The 19,192-nt window shown below is 42.5% G+C and overlaps 2 protein-coding genes across 7 annotated transcripts in view; one reads left to right on the top strand and one right to left on the bottom strand.

Moving 5' to 3' along the window:
• LOC147149658 (insulin-like growth factor 1 receptor) overlaps positions 1 to 7,713 on the bottom strand; it is a 47,513-nt gene extending 39,800 nt beyond the window's left edge. For 4 of the 6 annotated variants that reach the window (XM_086025072.1, XM_086025075.1, XM_086025077.1 and 1 more), the window contains exons 1-2: positions 7,017 to 7,713; positions 6,651 to 6,866 (exon numbers count right to left, since the gene is read on the bottom strand). In XM_086025072.1, the coding sequence (XP_085881198.1) occupies positions 6,651 to 6,866; positions 7,017 to 7,212 (412 nt within the window). In that variant the 5' untranslated portion in view covers positions 7,213 to 7,713. The remainder of the gene's footprint in view (positions 1 to 6,650; positions 6,867 to 7,016) is intronic. The other 2 variants (XM_086025074.1, XM_086025078.1) reach the window with 2 other exon arrangements.
• A 4,018-nt stretch (positions 7,714 to 11,731) lies between these two features.
• On the top strand, positions 11,732 to 19,178 carry ap3s2 (adaptor related protein complex 3 subunit sigma 2). Its single transcript, XM_086025224.1, has 6 exons — positions 11,732 to 11,914; positions 12,337 to 12,428; positions 13,142 to 13,253; positions 13,401 to 13,472; positions 14,349 to 14,456; positions 14,970 to 19,178. The coding sequence occupies exons 1-6, from the start codon at positions 11,846 to 11,848 to the stop codon at positions 15,093 to 15,095; spliced, it is 579 nt and encodes a 192-aa protein (XP_085881350.1). The 5' UTR covers positions 11,732 to 11,845; the 3' UTR covers positions 15,096 to 19,178.
• The last annotated feature ends 14 nt before the right edge of the window (positions 19,179 to 19,192 follow it).

The raw sequence follows: 19,192 nt of genomic DNA, 5'->3' as shown, positions 1-19,192 counted from the left end.
TCGGAATTGATGTGATTTTCTTGCCCTTAATTCCTTGGAAAAAAAGAAGAGCAAAGGAACCATAATAGTGTTTCTTATTTGCAAACAATGTTCGGGAACTATGCTAGCACATGGCACCGGATCCCGCCATGTTTGTTGGCGTTTTACACCTCCGTCAGTTCTTTTTCTTGCCGTACATTCAGTTGGTAGCACAAGTAGTTAGCATGTCTGTCTCACGGTTCTCCAGTTTTGTGGTTTGACTTTCGGCTCCGGCCTTCCTGTGTAGAGTTTGCATGTTTTCCCTGTGCTTATATGTTTTTTTTTCCCTGGGAACTTCAGCTTCCTACCACATTCCAAATCACGTATGATAGGTTCACTGAAGGCTCTAACTTGTCCTTTGGTGTGAATGTGAGAGTGAATGACTATTCTATATAAACCTTGCGATTGACAGGCAACCAGTCCAGTGTGTGCCTTATCTCTTGCCCAAAGTCAGCTGCGATAGGCTCCAGCTCACCATTGGGCAATCCTAATGGGAATAAGCAGTAGTGTTCCCTTGCTACTTGGTGGTTTGGTTATAGCGGCTTCATTTGTGACCGTGACTTCATCTATTGCAGTTTTCTTGCTATTTTTCTTCCCTCTCAGTCAGACCACTCAAAAAAAAAAATGTTATTTATTTCTTTTTCTGGGAAATTTACAAAAACGGAGACCACGAACATTAGCGCTTGTTGCCCCCAAAATCCCCGTCCCCTCATCGCGGGTGCGCTCGGAAATAGGCTTCGAGCATGCAGTAGTGCTTCACCCAGACCATTCTGAGACTTAGAAGTTTGTTCAAATGTGCCGTTCAGTTATTATTAAGAGTGCCCCAAAAAACGGATCTCGGTGCAGACAGTACAAGGAAAGTAAACTGTTGCGTTCAGCAACATAATGGGAACGGAGTGGCGACAAAACTACTTAATACGTAAAAACTACGTTAAAGTTTTTCTTTTTATTTTAAAATGGCTTACCTTAACCAGAATCCTGCGTCGCATTGTGGCCAAAAGGTATAGTACTGGTGGATTAATACGCCTTGTGGAAACAGAAACCAAGTTGCCATGACTACCGTTCTTCTACTTCCAGCGGAAGTTACTTCTTCATAAGAACGAGAAGAAGAAGAAGAAGAACGGTAGTCATGGCAACTTGGTTTTGGTTTCCACAACAATGACTTACAATGCGTAGTCTCCCTCTGTTCAAGTGATACTACCACTGTCCGGTAGTCGAAGCACAAAAGCACCTTTTGTCGCACTAAATAAACGACGCAGACCAACTGACCTCTTCCAACCCCTGAGCAGGCGAGTGACTTCAATGTGAAAAAAAAGCTAACAGACGCCAGTCCTGGTGACTCACAGCGGGGCCGGTACCCTGCTCAAAATGTTCTTAATGTGTACGCTCTTTGTTTGCATTTGCTCTTTAATTGGGACCAACTGGCTTCGCACGAACGACCAGGGCCAAGAGCGGGAAGCTTCTTTTCTTTTTTTTTTCTGCTTCAAACAGCAGCCGTTGAGAGTTTAGTTCTTCTCCTTAGTGTGCTATTATTAAATAAATAAATAGAAAATTAAGGCCAGCCAATGTGCCGGTATGGCAGCTATTTCTTTCGCTATAATCTACTTGTCAGCGCACATTGTCAACATCCCACATACGTGCTCAAACAACATTGCACCCGGACGTGTGTGAAAAGGCGCCATGTTATATCACAGCAGTCCGTGTTCCATGGGAACCGCACCCAATTGAGCAACCAAAATTAGCACCCTCGGCAAGGGGGATTGAGGTAGTTTGCTTTGCATTCATAAAAAGACAACTGTATACTTCACTGAACTTTGTCCTGACCTTGAACTGGTAATGTGTTCATTTGTACTCGATTGTCACCGCGTTAGATTACTGCACACGGTGTCTGATGATACCAATCTGCAAATAAAGTGAAGCACCTGTCGGAAAATACCTCTCCCGTTGATAGAGCTGAGAGACAGTTAGACCCCGTTATGGGTGCAGCTACCGGTTTTTAGCTCTGTTATGGTCACAGCTTCCCTCGATGTGCCCAATATGGTCACTACTTCCCACTGCCCTGTTATCATAACGCCTTCCGTCTAACAATGGCTAAAAATTTCTTTAATACGATCAGAGTTGAGTATGATCAGATGCACTTTTTTCGTGGAAACTAAAACTATCGATCCGATTAGGACTTGTGTGTTCATGCATCACACGTTCGATTGGAATGCGCAGATTGAGCAAATACACAGGCAGTAGTACTAGAAGCAGAAGCCATAGCGACTTCCGTGTCAACAAAACATTGCTCCGTCCATTTCTACTTTAAACGTTGGCGTTATTTAACATATTTTTCCCATTTGCGCTGTTACGTGGAGTTAGCACTTGCTAACGGGGCTGCAAATGTACCAGTTCAGTCATGTCTTTCGCTCGCTCTGCTTCTACTAGCTTCCGGGCATAACAGAAACGCGTATAACTGACGTCACGGACATGCGCTGTAAACGCGGTTCGTTCCAAAATTTGGGAATAAGTGTTCTCATGCGCACCAATTGGATTAACAATCAACAAAAAACACCTCTCTCGGAATTAAATCTTGATCCGAATGGGCTTGATCGGATCAGAATATTCCGAATGGGGTGCGTACGTGAAGCATTTTTATTCCGATCGGGCATTTAATGTGTCCATATACATTTAGCCCGTGTTATGCCATGCTACGTCACCGTGGTCCGTCTTTCACAGGAACCGCTCCCAGTCGTGTTAGATGAGGGTGAAAACACTCTAGAGTTTTTGACGGCAGGCAGGTGCCACAGCCTGATCGCTGCTCTTTAGTCTCGTCCAGCTGAGTACACAAGATTATCTGGTCAGCCTTCATCACATATTTACTCCTGATAACCTTCACTCCGGCCGGACTGTCCATGGCCAATCGAGAGGAAATCCACTAAGGATGCACTCGAACGACAAATCAGTCAACATTTAGTGATAAGAAACCAAACCCCAAAAATTGTACTGGCGTTAGAAGCGGATTTTCCTCCTACGGGAACTTGGTTGCTGTCGTCAACTGTGTAATTTACACCTTGATGGGTGGGTAAGCACTTCGCTCCAGAGATTTATTTAGTCATATACAAACAATTAAAAAGATACTTTCATATAACGTGCATTTAAGCTTGGAAAATTTGCCATTGCACCAACAATTTTGTATGAAATTCCTTAAATGTTGTATAAATGCCGGAATTTGAACTGTCGTGTTTTTCAGTATATATAACTCAAGCCTTCAGAACACCTCACTAGAACTGATTTCAGCCAGCATCAAAGGATAGAGTTAAGTTACTGTGAAGTAAGTGGACACATTTAAAGCAGAAAGGCTCTCATATTGTGTCCAAGGCGAGCATTTCAATGTCATGACTGTCTGAGAAGACTGCCAGTAGTCAAGTGTCACTTCTGTTAGTGGTTTTATTTTGGTAGGGTTCTACTCCGTGTTATTGTTCCCATTCCCGCTGGCTCCTTGATGGCCCTTCTCAGACCAACATTTTGTAGTTAACATTTCATTGGATTTTCATACTACACTGTTTAAAGAGAGTTTTATTGTTTTGTATTCATATTAGATCGGTTAACCTCTGCCGACATTTGCACTTACACGCACTTGTTAAAATATGCCTGTAAGCGTTCATAAATGCTTTATGATGTCGACACGCTGGAATGAACCATTCCAGATATAATTGATCCCTATGGCTCATTGTACAGCGGGAATGTCGAAGAGCTTATAGTCACACAAGGAAGCTTTAGCCAGAGATTTAGATTCATTGCCGCAAGAAGAAAACGTAGGATATCGACAAGTGGGGGAGAAGCATCGGGCTTGTCCTGTGACGACGGGGGCTAGTGGCAGAAGGCCGTAACGCACCGTTTCACAGGCTCCTCACTCTTTCCCATCAACAGAACTCAGTCTGTTTTGCGTGTGAATGTACTTTGGCTTGTTCTATTTTAAAACCCCCATACCCGGTTCAACCCCACCAGCCCGCCCCTCCCCAAAGTGCCGCTGAGAGCGGGATGAGGCCCCGGTTCACAGTACGGATGGTAACATGCAACACATGCAGAATTTCAGAAATGCAGAAAGCTCTTGATTCTTCACATCTGACTATCGTCCCTTACTGGTCTGTGTGTAAGACATCAAGGTGGCAAAGGGGTGGGGGGGTGGGGGTAACGTGGGTATAGCGGGGTGGGGGTAACGTGGGTATAGCGAGAAGCTGCAACCATAACAGAAGATAGCGGGAAGGATAGAGGGAAGCGGTGACCAAGGTTCAAAAACAAAATAACTAAAACTAAAATTGTGCTAACGAGATAAAATAACGAAAATGTATAAAACTAACTAAAACAAACTATAAGTATAGCAAAAATGTCCTTCACTTTCTTCAATTAATATCATGCTCTTTTTCAAATATTGCCCACGACACTCCATATATTTTTTTTAAAAACTAAAAATAATTCTATAATGAATAAAAACTAAACTAAAAAAAAACTAAAAACTAGCAATCATGAAAAATCAAAAACTATTACAACACTGGTGGCGACCCTAATGGGAAAAAGTGGAAAGTGACGACCACAACTTTTGTACTTTACTTTTACTTTACTCTCTACTTTAGCACTTTATGCAACTGAAGGAGCTTAGGGGCTAAGAAAAGTTATGCTCCATATTTTTCATTGGACAGTGACAAAATGTAAAACCAGTGTCAGTTTTGGTTTGAGTGTTGTTTGCAGTGTGTTGTTCCCACTTGAATGTGAACCGAATTCATGGCGAGGCGTGTCAATCCGCTACCTGTTCATTTCTAGACTTGTTTTTTTTGTTGTTGTTGTTGTTGTTGGTCTGCTGTGGCGCTGCACTTACGGATAACTTCCACGATTTTGTGGATGCCGCTTCACCACACGGTGAGTCAGAATCAACAGAGTGGTTTCATCCACAGCCTGACTGACTTTCTCCATTGAGTCACTGGCCGGTTCGCTAGCTTCAAACTTCGCAGGGCACATAGGGCTGAACCATTATGGAAAATAATTCAATTGCGATTATTTTCCTAAAAAATTTGCAATTATTTTCCTAAAAATTGCGATTGCGATATGAGTTGTGCTTAAACCGGGTCTTATGCGGCCCTATACTACAATGTCAGTAGGCCTAATATTTTTGCTGATTTGGAATGATATGCAATACAAACATTGTAGCTCAATAATATTAACATTTTAACTACGTTTATTGTTGTGGAAAAAAAAAATTACAATATTAGTTATTTTCACTTAAAAGGACAATGTGTAGAATTCAGTGCCATCTAGTGGTCAATTAATAGAATGCATTGACCTAAGAACGAAGCGCGTGCATTTTGAAGCACACGCACTACGGTGCCTCCGAGAGACCACACTACGCAAGCCTACCAACAGGTTCTTCAGCAGAGGTGCAAGAAAAATGTCATCACAAATTCTTCTGGCATTCCCTCAAGTCATAAAGTAAGTGCATGCATTCGTTACACATGCAGTAGTCATGATGCTTAGGAACTACGTTCGCTAAGGTTGTCCCCTTTGAGTATCCGAAGCACAAAGATGGCAGCGAAACATGGCAGCCTCTTGTAGGGGAGATGCGCCCCATTTAATATAATTAGAGATGACTTCACCTACGATTATATGAAAATAATTAGGTTGATGTGATAGAGCATTTTTTTTGCATATCTTTGAAATGAATACTGTTTTTTTAAAATGAATGATCACTGAAAAATCAAAACATTCTACACATTGTCCCTTTAATGTTGGTTGCTTGTTCAGCGGTTTTGGCATCCTTAAAAAGTCATTTTTATGCAAGAGAGCCCTTTGCACTGGAAAAAAATGACAGTATGTGGTTATTCTGTTGTTTGCTTCAAACAAGGATAGTGGATCTTTTACACATGCATTGAAAAATGTACAGTACTATATAAAATTCTGTACGTATTATGCCAATATTTTAAAAAAGCATTTTTGTGATACATCTGGTTAGGAAGTGTGTGGTGTGGTCTTATGTGCAGTACAACTGATGAAAAACTGTGGCCCCCTCCAGCATTTAAATTGCCCATCCCTAACTTCCTATCAGATTATAAATTATTTTTTTTTTTTTTTTTTAATCAGTAGTTCCCTTGGTCTTCAGGTTCCCCGCTAGCCATCAAAAATAACATGTTGTGGGTTGCCAAGAATGCAGTTAAGTCAGTTAAGTCACTTCTATTTCCTATTAGTTCCCATAGCTGAGGTTTCCCCAAAACTTTAGAGACCCCAACGCGGATTGAAGGTCACTTAACAGTAAAACGTTGTCGCTTAACCTGGTCTTTGATAGTTCATTCGGAATGCAGTAGAATGAAGAAAACAAGAACATAAGACATTCATCAAAGCGCGGCGCTCGGTGCTGACACTTATTACGTATAAGAATCCCAAAAGACGTGAAATGACATCATTATTAAGTATAGCATTGGAAAAATGTGACTGTTTGGGATATAACCCAAACAGTCGTCAGTGCACTGTCTCTACTGTGCATGTTGTGGAGCACTGAATGGCGTTTTTAAAGCATCTAGCCTTGTGTGTGTTGTTAAGGTCGTTATGTGATGCGGTTGCTGCCCATGTGTTGAAGCAGAAAATAAAGAGTTTGTACTTACTCTCTGTTGCGGCGGGCCGGAGTGAGGACAACACGGCCAGCATCAGACCCCAAAACAAGGTCAAGCGGCTCCTTTCCATTCGAGCCCTCATTCCCGGGGACGTAAATCCTCCGCCGAAAACCTGTAAATAACTGCGCCCGTCGAGTGGGTGTAAGGGGATGAAGGAGGAGGAGAGGGGCGTCCGTACGTCCTTGTAAAAACCACTCCGGGTTATTTCTGGGCGACGTGTGAGGGGGAGAAAAGAAGCCTTTAAAATCTTCAGCCAGCGCCTTTTAGCCGTTAGCCCCGGCTAATGGAGCTAATGGGCTAGCAGCCACGAGCTAGGTCGCGGAATCCCGCTCGAAAAATCAGCGTTTCAACACTCACCCCGGTGTAAATCCGTTAAGGAGCCGCTAAAACGCCGGTAAAATGCACTGCGCGTTGATGAGGGCAGCGGGACGGATACGGCTAAATGGGGAGCGGCGGGGATTCCTGTGTAAGCCGCATCTTCACGCTCCATGTCGTGGTGGTGTGGAGTGGGGGGGGACGCATAACGTCCCGCTGCTGGTGGAGCTGGTATCATCCGGAGTCAAATCTTGCCTTGAAAACTTGGATTACATATCCCCACAACCCACTCACCCCAAAAAAAGAAGAAGAAAAAAGAAAAAAACAGTCCAGTGGCGTGAAGGAGGAGAGTTTGTCTGGGGAAAAATATTCTGCAGAGTAGCGCGTGTGTGTTTTTTTTAAGGAGACCGCAGTCTCCCTCTATTCCTTCCTCCTCCCCCTCCTTCAGCCGCTCATTATGCACGGACTCACCGCGTTGTTGTTGTGGTTGCAATCCATCCTCTCGTGCAACTACCACATCAGGTCGCGGTCACAATATGCGCTTAAACATCCTTCGACGCCCTCTTGGATGTGGGTGCTTCGAGATAATGGCCTTCGGTCGGTAGACTGCAGTTTATAGAGCGTCGCCGGACGAGATTAAACGCGGCGCAGGTACGCCGAGTGTCGCCTTGCCTCGCTTTCGGTCTGCAGTCTGCCTGTAAACACAAGCGCCGCTCGCAAAGATCGCTTCTTTTAATGGTGAGAAATCACCGCGCACACACTCGCACTTAAACAGGGGGGCTTAAACACTTCGGGTCCACTTTTTTTTATATTGTAATAACAGGTCACTAAAACAAGGTGACCAAATTGTCTTAAATCGATCATAAAATCAGATCAATATGCCGCTCGTCATCACCAAAAATCGAAAAAGAGTGATTGGCCTTCACTTTTAACCTATCTTTGCTATTCACTCTAGTCTACGGAGCGGTCCGATGGAAATCCGGGGCGCTGATCCAGGAGGAGCAGGGTTGTTTTGCAGCTCTCTCCCTCAGACACACACACGCACACAACACGCCGCCAGTCAAATTAGAGGCATTACAAGTCGTAAATGCGGGTTACGTAAACCGCAACAACAAATACGATTTTCAGTGTGGGAATCTTGGGAGTACTGCCACATTCGTGTGCATTTTCTACATGTCAACACATGCGTGCACAAGAGAGAACATGTGATTTAGGAAAACAACACTATCATAACATAATAAGTTTAGTTCACATCCAAAGTTTTATTGAAGATATACAATTTTAGCCTCATTAGTAGTGTATCCGTCTAAAATAGCTTACGATTCCCTTGAACGAGTTGTTGTATTTGATCATTAATCAAAATTACAATTTAATGGTTTTTTTTGTTGTTTTTTTGTTGTTGTTTTTTTTACTATATATAGTGTGCGTATGTGTGTGGAAGTGTGCCTGCGTGCGTGGGCGCGTGCGTGTGCGCGCGTACGTACGCGTGTGTTTGTGGACATTTTTCTGCTTTTATTCTTCTAAGCAAGTCACAGTGTCCCATGGTGAACATTTTTTTAACAGACCCGTGGGCTACTCATGTTGTCCTTAGGGATAACTACACGCTACCACCCACGCATATACACGTGTTTTTATTTTTTAAGGATAACACCAAGGCATCCGTGTAACTCCATTTCGTCTACCTAGCCTGATGCCTAACATAAATTGTTCCAACAAAAGTCAAAGAAAAAGCCTGATGCTTTGCCTAATAACCCGAGCATGTCATCATCCACTAAGTGCTGTAAATAAAAATGACATCATCCATGAAGTATTACCAAAAAAAGCCATACAAAACCACCCCCCCCCCAAAGGGGGCATTCCTAATGGGTTGTCTTTGATTGTTGAACTGAAATGCTGCCACCCAGAGGGAAAATGTAGCATCTCGTGCTTGGGATTGTTATGCAGACGCTGTACAGTTACAGTAGTCTGTGGATGTCTGAGGCCCAGGCAGGGGGTAGGGGAGTTGGGATTTAGAGGGGGCGTGGGGGACCACGTGATGCTTTGAGCAGACAGTAAACACAACCATGCAGAGCGGAGCCCCAATCCCCTGCTTGGGCCTAGCCTGCCGTCGCCCCTGCATGACTGCTGTGATTGTCACTGTAATTACGGTCGGCTTTCTTCACTTTACCGAGGCATCGTTTGAACAGCGTACATTACCTCAACTCTGGCAGAAATGCAACAATTAGCACTGCGAGGAGAGGAGAGCTACAATAAATGCACGGCGGCCCACCCAAGAGTCCAAATACAGTGAGTCACTCTCGAACAAGTGCTCACTGTACCAACATGACCCGGTTTCGTCAGAGAATGAAGAGGGCTGTCGACTTGCATTTGTTAAGTCCCCCGATGAAAGACCCCTCAAAGGCCGCCGGTGGGCCCACCTACCTCGAACCGTACGGCCTGGAATCCATTCTCGCGCTGCACTCATGTGGAAATAAGCCTGTTTACCACCAACGGCTCGCACATGCTAATGAGAGTCTGTTTGTTGTCTGCCGTGCTCATGCACGAGGAAGGGAATTTTTCTGGTGGAGCTGAGGATAATAGATGATACGCAGACAACAACCCAGGTGGTTTGGCAGAGGCCTACTCGGATCACACAGAGATCCACATGTCTCGTCCTGTACATGTCGTACAGGTGCACTTATTTATGGGGGCTGTGGTAGACCTACTGTACGTTCCGCCAGTGGTCCCAAACCACGCGCCGTGGACCATGGGCTATTTAGTACCAGGCCACACAGAGAGACTCAACAAAAAATTATTTTATTGATCAAATGAGTCTGAGAGAACCTTTATTTTGCAAATCAGGTGCACCCACCTGTACCTATCTACTCATTAAGCTGCGGTCACATGATACGCTAGTAAAATAGTAAGCCACAAGCTAGCAAAAATGAATAAAAAGAGAGTTTCTTTGGAAAGGGGAATGTGGCAAATGAGGAGACAGAAGAAAAACTTCCCCCTAAAAAAGAAAGTTGCAATTCAGAGACACAATACCCGCTTCTCATGATCAAGAACGCAGAGTATGACCGCATGAACTCAGAAAGTACCTTTTCAAGAAGGTACTCAAGAATATACTTCCCAAGAATGCTACTCTCTTTGTAACTGGAGCAGCTGTGTATTTGTGAAGTCCCCCGGCTCTGGTGTATTTCCAAAAAGCCATTTTGATAGCAGCACAAAATTTCTCCAGCCAAGTCTTCACAAATAACCAACCGATACATCCTTGGTTTAAGCTAGCAGGCAAGAACCACATCTGGGTATTCAGTACATTCTTGCCTCACAGGTACTTAGGACTTGGGCTGCGACTGATGACATTTCACGAGATCACAAGGACGTAAGAACGGAACGGAAGAATGTAAACTGAGAAACAGCTAATATCAGCAGTCTTACTGCATCTGCTCTGCATAATATGTGGCGAGACACATATTCCAAAACTCTTTGGAATATGGAGACTAAACGTCTGTAACTAAAAGACTGGTCTGGATTAAACTCAAGGTCGGATATCCAGAGATGGTCCAAAAAAGTCACTGAATTCTTTGCCTCCATTTCCAACATCATGTCATTGTGAAGCAGTATTGTTTACATTGACGGCAACCAAAACAAAATTCCAAAGTGGACTGGTCATAAGTGAGATACTTGGTGTGTCACTGCCTTCCTTTGCCCCCAAAATTCAAAAAGATATGAAGGTAAAGATGTTTGAGGCTTGTCAGGCTTCACTAGATTGACCAGTAACGTGTTTATAGGCACACTGCAGTTTATAGGACAGCAAGACATATTATCATCATGGTTAATGAGCTGACTAGCGAAGAGAGTGGAGCACTATTGAAAAAAAAAAAAAAGAAAAGAAAAAATCAAAGACCATCTGAACAAGTGGAGTCACTCATTTCACAGTAATCCTATTACACGGGCCGGATTGAACCCCCTAGTGGGCCGGTTTTGGCCCGTGGTCGTTATGTTTGATACATCTGTTTTCACATGCTTGGCCAGTAAAGATGACTCTTGTCCTAATTCCAATACAATAGCAATCAATCTGTCCAGGGTTCAAGGTGTTCCTTGAGAACCCTTTAGGAACCCTTTGGGTCTTAACACCTGAGAGCATCATCACATCAAAAAGCGTCCGAGCTAAGGTATTGGCTGTTTTTACAGTCTTACTTCATTCCTCCATCCATCTGATTATATTCTTTTTTCACTCCTTTCCATCATTCTTCCTAACTTCCACTCTTCCTTCCTCCCCCTTCATTCCTTCCTTCTTCCATCTTTTCATTCCATTCTTGTTCATTCATTCCTTCATTAGTTCGTCCATTCCTTCATTAGTTCGTTCCTTTATTTCCTTCCTTTTTTATTTAAAAACAAGATGTTCAGGTAATGGATGGATGGATTGATGTATTGAAACTTGTGGCCCACCCTGTAAATAATTTATGACACTACTATTTCTGAGTGTAGTCGCCTCTGCATTTGTGACCTAAATAATGAGCGTCCTCTATCGGTAAATCGACGAAACACAAAAATAAACCTATTTCGGAAAAGGTTTTGTCCCTTCTTCGTTTGTATTCAACTCTTTAAAACTGCTACCTAGCTACTGGAAGTATGAAGGAATATTATTTCTATGTTCAAAAATAAAAACATGTACAAACGTTGATCAGCAATGAAGCACGCACACACATACAGAACAATGATTAAAACGTTTGTTTTCTTGTTTCTTGTCGACGTTTGAGTGCGGGGGCTGAATACCGGAAGTGGTCGTTAAAAACTTCCTGTTTGTAAATCTCAAGCTAATCTCGAGCTGTTGCATCGCGTTTGCTATTTTGAAAGAAGTAGTGCAGTTTACAAACTAAATAAAGATGATTAAAGCTATATTAATATTTAACAACCATGGAAAGCCACGGCTCATCAGATTCTATCAATATTTCGTGAGTATTACTGCAATAAACAGTATTTTTTGGGATGGGGGCGCAGTGTTGGAGTGGGGCACAAATACGTCGTTTATTATTTTTTTTAATTAATGTGTACTATTCGTACAAAATCGTGTCTTCTCATTTGTCTCCCAAGAACGGTTTGTTGGTGTTATTTTAGCTGTAATGTGTCTAATTTTTCCAGTAAAGGTGAATAAACGTCTCCGCTTTTATGATGTTTCACCAAAGCATGCAATGAATATTGTTGGTGTGTATGTTGTCTTCATATTTTATCATGGCTCACATTCAGAAGAAGCAGTGTAGTTTTCATCCTGACCATGGATGGAATAGTGGACCACTGTTCCCCCATCAGTTGGGGTCTGTAGCCGGGCATGGGATTTTGTCCAACAAGTCTACATGTGATTTGTGTTTTGTTGCAGCCAGAGGACATGCAGCAGCAGATCATCCGCGAGACGTTTCATTTGGTGTCAAAGCGAGATGACAACGTTTGTAACTTTTTGGAGGGAGGCAGGCAAGTGTTCATGCAGCCGCAGAATTAAACCTACAGATGGAGCCAAACATGGAATAGTAGTAAGCAGTGAGAATACGTAGTATAAAGCAGTGGTCCCCAACCTATTTATTGTCTGGGACCGGTTCATAGTAGCACAGTTTTTTTCACGGACCGGCCACGATTCGTCGAGTGAGGAGGAGGAGTAGCTGATGTATATTACCAATCAGGACATATATGATCTGCCATTAAAAAAAACCTGATCCCTGTTGTGAGTAGCAAAAAATGTGAGTAATTCAGGCCCCTTCAACAAACGATCCCAAAGCACTTGGTTTAAAATGAATCTTATATTACCCTAAAAAATAAATGGTTTACAGATAATCTTGAATTAATGCACTAGAAATTCACTGCACATGTGGCGAAATCTGTCCATAACTTCCTAGGCTAAGCGTTACTCTTCTCTAATGTGAAACGATCTCAGTTTCTCAATTAAGATGTCTCCCTGCAACATAATACTTAATTTACAGCATTTACTCCTTTCGTTAGTCAGGGTTTTGTCAACATCTTGTGGCGTCTTAGGGCTTTACAGAAAGAGAATAAAAATCTGCAAAGAGGTGCAAACAGGTGAACGTATCAGCAAATAGCTGACAATAGCCTAATAGGTGATTTTTTTAAGAGGGAACAACAAATAGGAACTCTATTATGTAGTAAGCTTTTTTTTTTGGGTGACCTTCCAGTCTTATCGGCGGTTCCGACTACAAGCTGATCTACCGCCATTACGCCACACTCTACTTTGTCTTCTGTGTGGACTCGTCAGAGAGCGAGCTCGGCATTTTGGACCTCATCCAGGTTAGCTGATTTAAAAAATAAAAAATAAATATATATATGTATGTATATGTGTATATATATATATACACACACATATATTTTACATATCTGCTTATTTTCACTCAGTTTGTGTCGGACTGACATTTCTGGTGTGATACCTGTCTGCAGGTGTTTGTGGAAACGCTGGATAAATGCTTTGAGAACGTCTGTGAACTGGACCTCATATTCCACATGGACAAGGTGAGAGAGTGAGAAACTACAAAGTAGTAAACTTAAAAGAAGGCTGCAACCCAAATAGATTTTATATTGTTTTCGGTGGCGATTCGGGGCTAAAATCAGGCCGATTATCCTGTCGTGTGAACCGGGCTTTAGAAGGAGCAGGGCAGATGGGCGCCACAGAAACAGAAAGGGCAATATGCCAACAGGGGTGAATAGGTGTGTTATTCAGCAAACAGTTGGTAGTTAGGTACTCACCGACTTGCGAATGATGAATTGCAAATCCGCAGGGGTTCACTATACCTGGTTGTTTCATTTCACTCTTGATGAAAATGTGTGTCAAAACTTCAGTGAAATAAGTACTATGCTATAGTACTATAAAGTAAAGTGTCACAAGATGATAACTAGATTCTACACGTATCAAAAATGTTAGGGATACAGTAAATCCTCACTATTCATGGGGGTAGGAATCTGGGCCCTGCTACAGTCTGTGGGTAGTAACTGACACCCCCCTTAAAAAGGATTACGCCGCACTCTTAATTGCCAATAGATGCCACAAGATGGTGGCAAATGACTACTTAAAAAAAAAAAAAATTGAAAAAAGTTCCTCAACTCCCTTCAGCAGTTCCTAGACACCAAGATGCCACCAGGCGGTGCCAAAGCAAAAGTTAACGCTTTCCGAATGCCGGACCGGCAATACGTAGGAGTTGACTGTGTAGCTTCTTTTTAGAGAATAGCAAATTGTATTTGTGACTTCACCAGGCACATCTGAATGCAATTCACGTGACTAATCACTGATTGCTGTGTCAAATATTGGCAACAGTTGTTGCCTTGTTCCTGTTTCCTAACTGTTTACCGGTGCGTTGTCACGCTTGGCTCCCCTCCCGCCCGCTGCTGCAGGTCCACTACATCCTGCAGGAGGTGGTCATGGGCGGCATGGTGCTGGAGACAAACATGAATGAGATCGTGGCTCAGGTGGAGCTGCAGAACCGCATGGAAAAGTCGGAGGTTGGACTTCTAATTCAAACACATTCAAGTAATACTATATGTCTACTGATGGTCAAAATGTGGGTAAAGTGCAAGTAAAGTAAGTAAGTAACGTCTGTGAAGTGCTTTGTTACAGATCCAGCTGTTATGAAATGCGCTATATAAATAAAATTGTATTGTATTGTGAAGTTTAGCGAAGTGTTTGAAAACACAAGACATGCGTTACTAACTCAATGCTAGAGTGATAAAGTGGAAGCTGCGGGACGAAATCCGGGTAGAAAATATACATCATAAGCAAGAAAAGCAAGTTTCTTTCATTTCCGTCTACTACCGATGACTTAACCTTGGTCCGTGAACGTGTGTGATGAGTAGAAAGAATGGCAGACAGACAAATGTACAAACAGATGAAGAGAGATAACTGATGGATGATGGCTAAACGGTTAGCTGGTGGGATTGATAGAAAAATAGATTTTAAGACGGACCAATTCTAAAAAAAAAAAAAAAAAAAGCATACATATGTCCTGGTCTGTGCAGGGCGGTCTGTCTGCAGCGCCTGCTCGCGCCGTCTCCGCCGTGAAGAACATGAACCTGCCGGAGATCCCGCGCAACATCAACATCGGAGACATCAACATCAAAGTGCCCAGCCTTTCCCCGTTCTGAATACGGCTCGGCAGGGGACGGGCGGGATCCAGTGCCCCCTGCCTCGCTCGTATGCAGTAAACTTGAACTCTCTTCACCACGGCGGCGTTGACGACCGCTCACTCCGGCCGCTCTTGTGTGTGCTGGATAGAAGCTGTGAGTCGTTTTGAGTGTTGTTGTTTGTTTTCCGACCTTGTGTCCTAGTTCAATTTGCACAATGTTGTCAATGTGTGTTACACGAAGCAGTGATAGGTAACCTACGGCAAGTGGAACATATCTGCTAGAGTGCGAATTCAATGTATGTTTCAAATTTGATAGCAATCGGAAAAAAATATCAGTTGGATAAGTTGGTCATTGAGGACACCTTAAAATGATGACCAAAGTAACACAAAAAATGGCCGTTTCAAGTCAAACATTACATTAATACATTAGAATTTATGGCACTTTTTTTTAAAAACGTGTTAAAGCACACTTTAAAATAAAACAAAGACATTTACAAACATTTAATATACTGACAGAGAGCCACAAGACTAATGGATAAAACAAACAGATTGTGTTCTCCCCATACAGTGTACAGATCCCTGTTTACAGTAAACAAATCCTGTGTTTTCCAAACTAACTTATCATCTCACAATATACATCAATAATCATGCCCAAAGATGTGCAATGTGAGAAGAACCTACGGCCATTGATTTCTGAAGATGTTATTAATAGGACTGAAGAGGATGGAGACGTTCAATCCCTTTTTAAAAAATCTCTTCAGGTGGTGTCTCACTGAGCGCCAAAGGCTTGCGAGTGTTTATGAATGCAACGAATGTTGGTTTTTTTGTTGTGGTTCGTTAAAGATGGCAAAGGCGTCCACTAGACGTTTGCAAATGGTTTTAATGGCAACGATTTAGAACGTGTTCAATATTTGACGCTGATATGAAAAACTGTTTGCAAACGTCTTTGCAACTTTTAACGGACCTTGAGGAAAAAACAATATTTGCTATGTGAGCAAACACTCGCACGCATTCGCCGCTCAGTGAGATACTTGCTTTGTAAAATGTTCAAATTTTATACATGATACGGTGACGCCATCTAGTGGCAGATAGTGGAATTACTCTCCAAAATAAAGAACAACATTGAGTTGTAACTGGACCAAAAAAATAAAAAAATGTGAAATAGCGGGACAGCAAACCCGGAACCTGCAAAGGAGTGAGATTTACTCTATATGCGGGTCAAATTTTGTAGCAATCACACAAAATTTTCAGGACAAAGTCGTTATTGAAACTTGCCAATAAATTGACAAAACCAGACTAAAATGGCCACGTTGACCCAAAATGGCCGACGTGCGGCCAGTGACTTCTCAGACATGACTTTTTTTTGGGGTGGATTTACTCATGATAGACGTGTCTTCCAAATCTCAGGTCGCTAAGGTCGCTGGGGGGCTGCTTTTTCCAAAATTTCTTGGGACACAATGACAAAAAGTCAAGCTCTGTCTCTGTCTGTAAAATGATTGCGGTTAAAATTTGTCAGTAATCAGAAAAACTCTCGTATGTGTTTGCTTTTGAATGACCACTGGACACGGCACAATGATCCTAAAAGGACCGCTTCATACCAAAATAGCAGACTTCCTGTATCTTTTCTGGTGTTTTAGACTTTTGTGGGTCTACTCAGTACATGTCTAGATAAAACCTCAAAGGAACTATAATAAAAAGCACTAAAGTGATAAGTAAAGCCGCAAGAACTGATGAACGGGCCCTCGTCTTTTTAATGGCAAATCCTCTAAATAACTGTCAAATTTGATGCAGTTCTCTGTCCACATTAAATGATGTAGACAAAAAATGTAATATCACCTGTTTGTCTAGTATACTGATAGCCGCTTATGTCTAGTATACTGATAGCCGCTTATTTAAAGTCAACGCAAACATTTTTTTTTCAAGAATATGTTCTATGCAAGCCCACTAGTTGAAACAGGGCACTCTGATAAATATTACGTTTGCGGAATAAGTGTTAATCCACTCGTTTTTATCCCTCTCTGGGGGCGGCCATTTTGTCTTCTGTCGACTGAAAATGACATCACAACTGCTCATAACGACCAATCACGTCAAGGTCGACAAGGTCGACAAGACTAAATGGCCGCCCCCGCAGATGGCTAAATACGAGTACATTTTGCTGTTTAATTTATATTCCACAAATGCAAAATTGATCAGAATGCCGTGTTTCAACTAGTGGGCCTGCTGGGAACATATTCTTGAAAAAAATACGTTTGGGTTGGCTTCGTCAAAATACGAGGCCTGGAATCCGCTTCAAAATGGCCGCTTCAAACCAAAACGTCCGACTTCTGTTCAATTTCTGCCGTGCGTTCTTGAATCTTTTTTTGCGCATCCTGTTATGAACCCTGTGTAATGTTGAGGGGTGAAATTGGTGTTGGTCGCTGAATTTATTTCATATTTTCGAGGGTGTGCTACTCAGTGAGTTCAGGGGGTTCTGCTGTTCTTGTTCATAAGTTCATGTGGCCCCTCAATAGGGAAACGGTTGCCATAAAGCATCAGGTGAACGAATATTTACGTATGTTTAATATTTTATGACTTGGCCGACAAGCATATTTTCCTTCCTCAACTTGACGCTCATCACTGGTCTTGATTTTGAGATTTCCCAAACTCCAAACCTCCCCCCCCCACCGTAACATGATCCCTTTGGCTTCCGTACAACCTGGAATGAGTCTTCTTCCATCCGGGCGTCCAAACGTCTGCCTGTCCTTGGCGGACTGTCGTCACGATCCATTACTCCCGCTCTTTTGCACTAATATTAATCTCGCTGACATGTGCGTGGGTTCACGAGTCACATGATCGCTCCAGCCCCATCTCTTCCCTCTGAATACAATGTGGAAGCCAGTAAAGTGACAAGTCCTCCAAAGTGGTAAAGCAGGAAAGTCGCACGCCGCTGTTTTTTTTTTTTTTCAAAGGCTGAATATACACACACCCTGATGTTTTTATTGTCTTCCTGCCTCCCGGGTCCAAAAAGCTACAGCCACACACACTATTATGGCTCAATAGCACATCCCAGATTTTTGGGGGGAAAATTCTGTCCCCGAAGCCAGTTCCACTTTGCATCATGAAATTCGGGTGGCATGTTCATCACGAGTAGACCCACAGAAAAAAAAACAAGAAAACAGAGGAAGCCTGCCGTTTTGATTTGAAGGCCCTCCCAACATTGGCTTTGTAACACCAACCAACCTTTCTTTTTTAATTCTGCCCCTGAAGCCAGTTTCACTGAGGTCTATGAAATTTTGTTGGCATGTCTAATGTGAATAAACCAACAAAAATGTCTCTAGAACTCATGTCTGAAAACACACAAAGTCTGCCTTTTTGGTTTGAATCCACCCCAAAAATGAGTTTAACGCCAACCAACCAGTAATTTTTTGGGGAAAAATTCAATCCGAAACCAGTTGGTCTTAGTAACATTAAATTTGGTAGGCATTTCCGTCTAGTATATCCATGTAAAAGTTTCAAGAATGAATGAGTGAAAAGATACAGGACGTTAGTCATATTGGTTTAAATTCCCCCCAAAATTGACTTGGTAGCACCTACTGGGATTTTGGGAAAAATCAGCCCAAAGCCAGTTTGACTCAGGATCATGAAATTTGGTAGAAATTATGAGTAGCCCTACAATAATGTCTCAAGTAAGATTCCTGCAAAAACACTGGAAGTCTACCATTTTTCAGACCAAAATGACCAATTTGCTATCTTTTCAGGCATGAGGTCTTGATAGTGTTTTTATGGGTCTAGTCATGACAGACATGCCTACCAAATATCATGTTGCTAAGGTCAACAGGCTTCAGGAATTTTCCACCAAAACGGCGGACTTCTTGTGTCTTTTCAGGCACGAGTCTTGAGACTTTTTCGCTGGTCTTTTTCAGACAAGACAGGCCTACCAACTTTCCGCGTTGCTCATTTAAACCGTCTTTGAAAAATTGTATTTAATGCCGCCACAGGCCCACCCCAAGTGTTTGTATTTATTGTATAAAGTATGTTTGTGTCTTATTTACTGTATGTAGTTGTTCAGATCTTGATGTCAGGACGCATTTCTGAACATGAATAAAAGCTACTGTCAGCCACATCCCACCTACAGTC

The sequence above is a fragment of the Filicampus tigris genome, chromosome 3 (genome assembly GCF_054856515.1).
Source record: "Filicampus tigris isolate MCC_2025a chromosome 3, RoL_Ftig_1.0, whole genome shotgun sequence".
Classification (NCBI taxonomy): domain Eukaryota; kingdom Metazoa; phylum Chordata; class Actinopteri; order Syngnathiformes; family Syngnathidae; genus Filicampus; species Filicampus tigris.
This window is presented reverse-complemented; position numbering and strand designations above follow the sequence as displayed.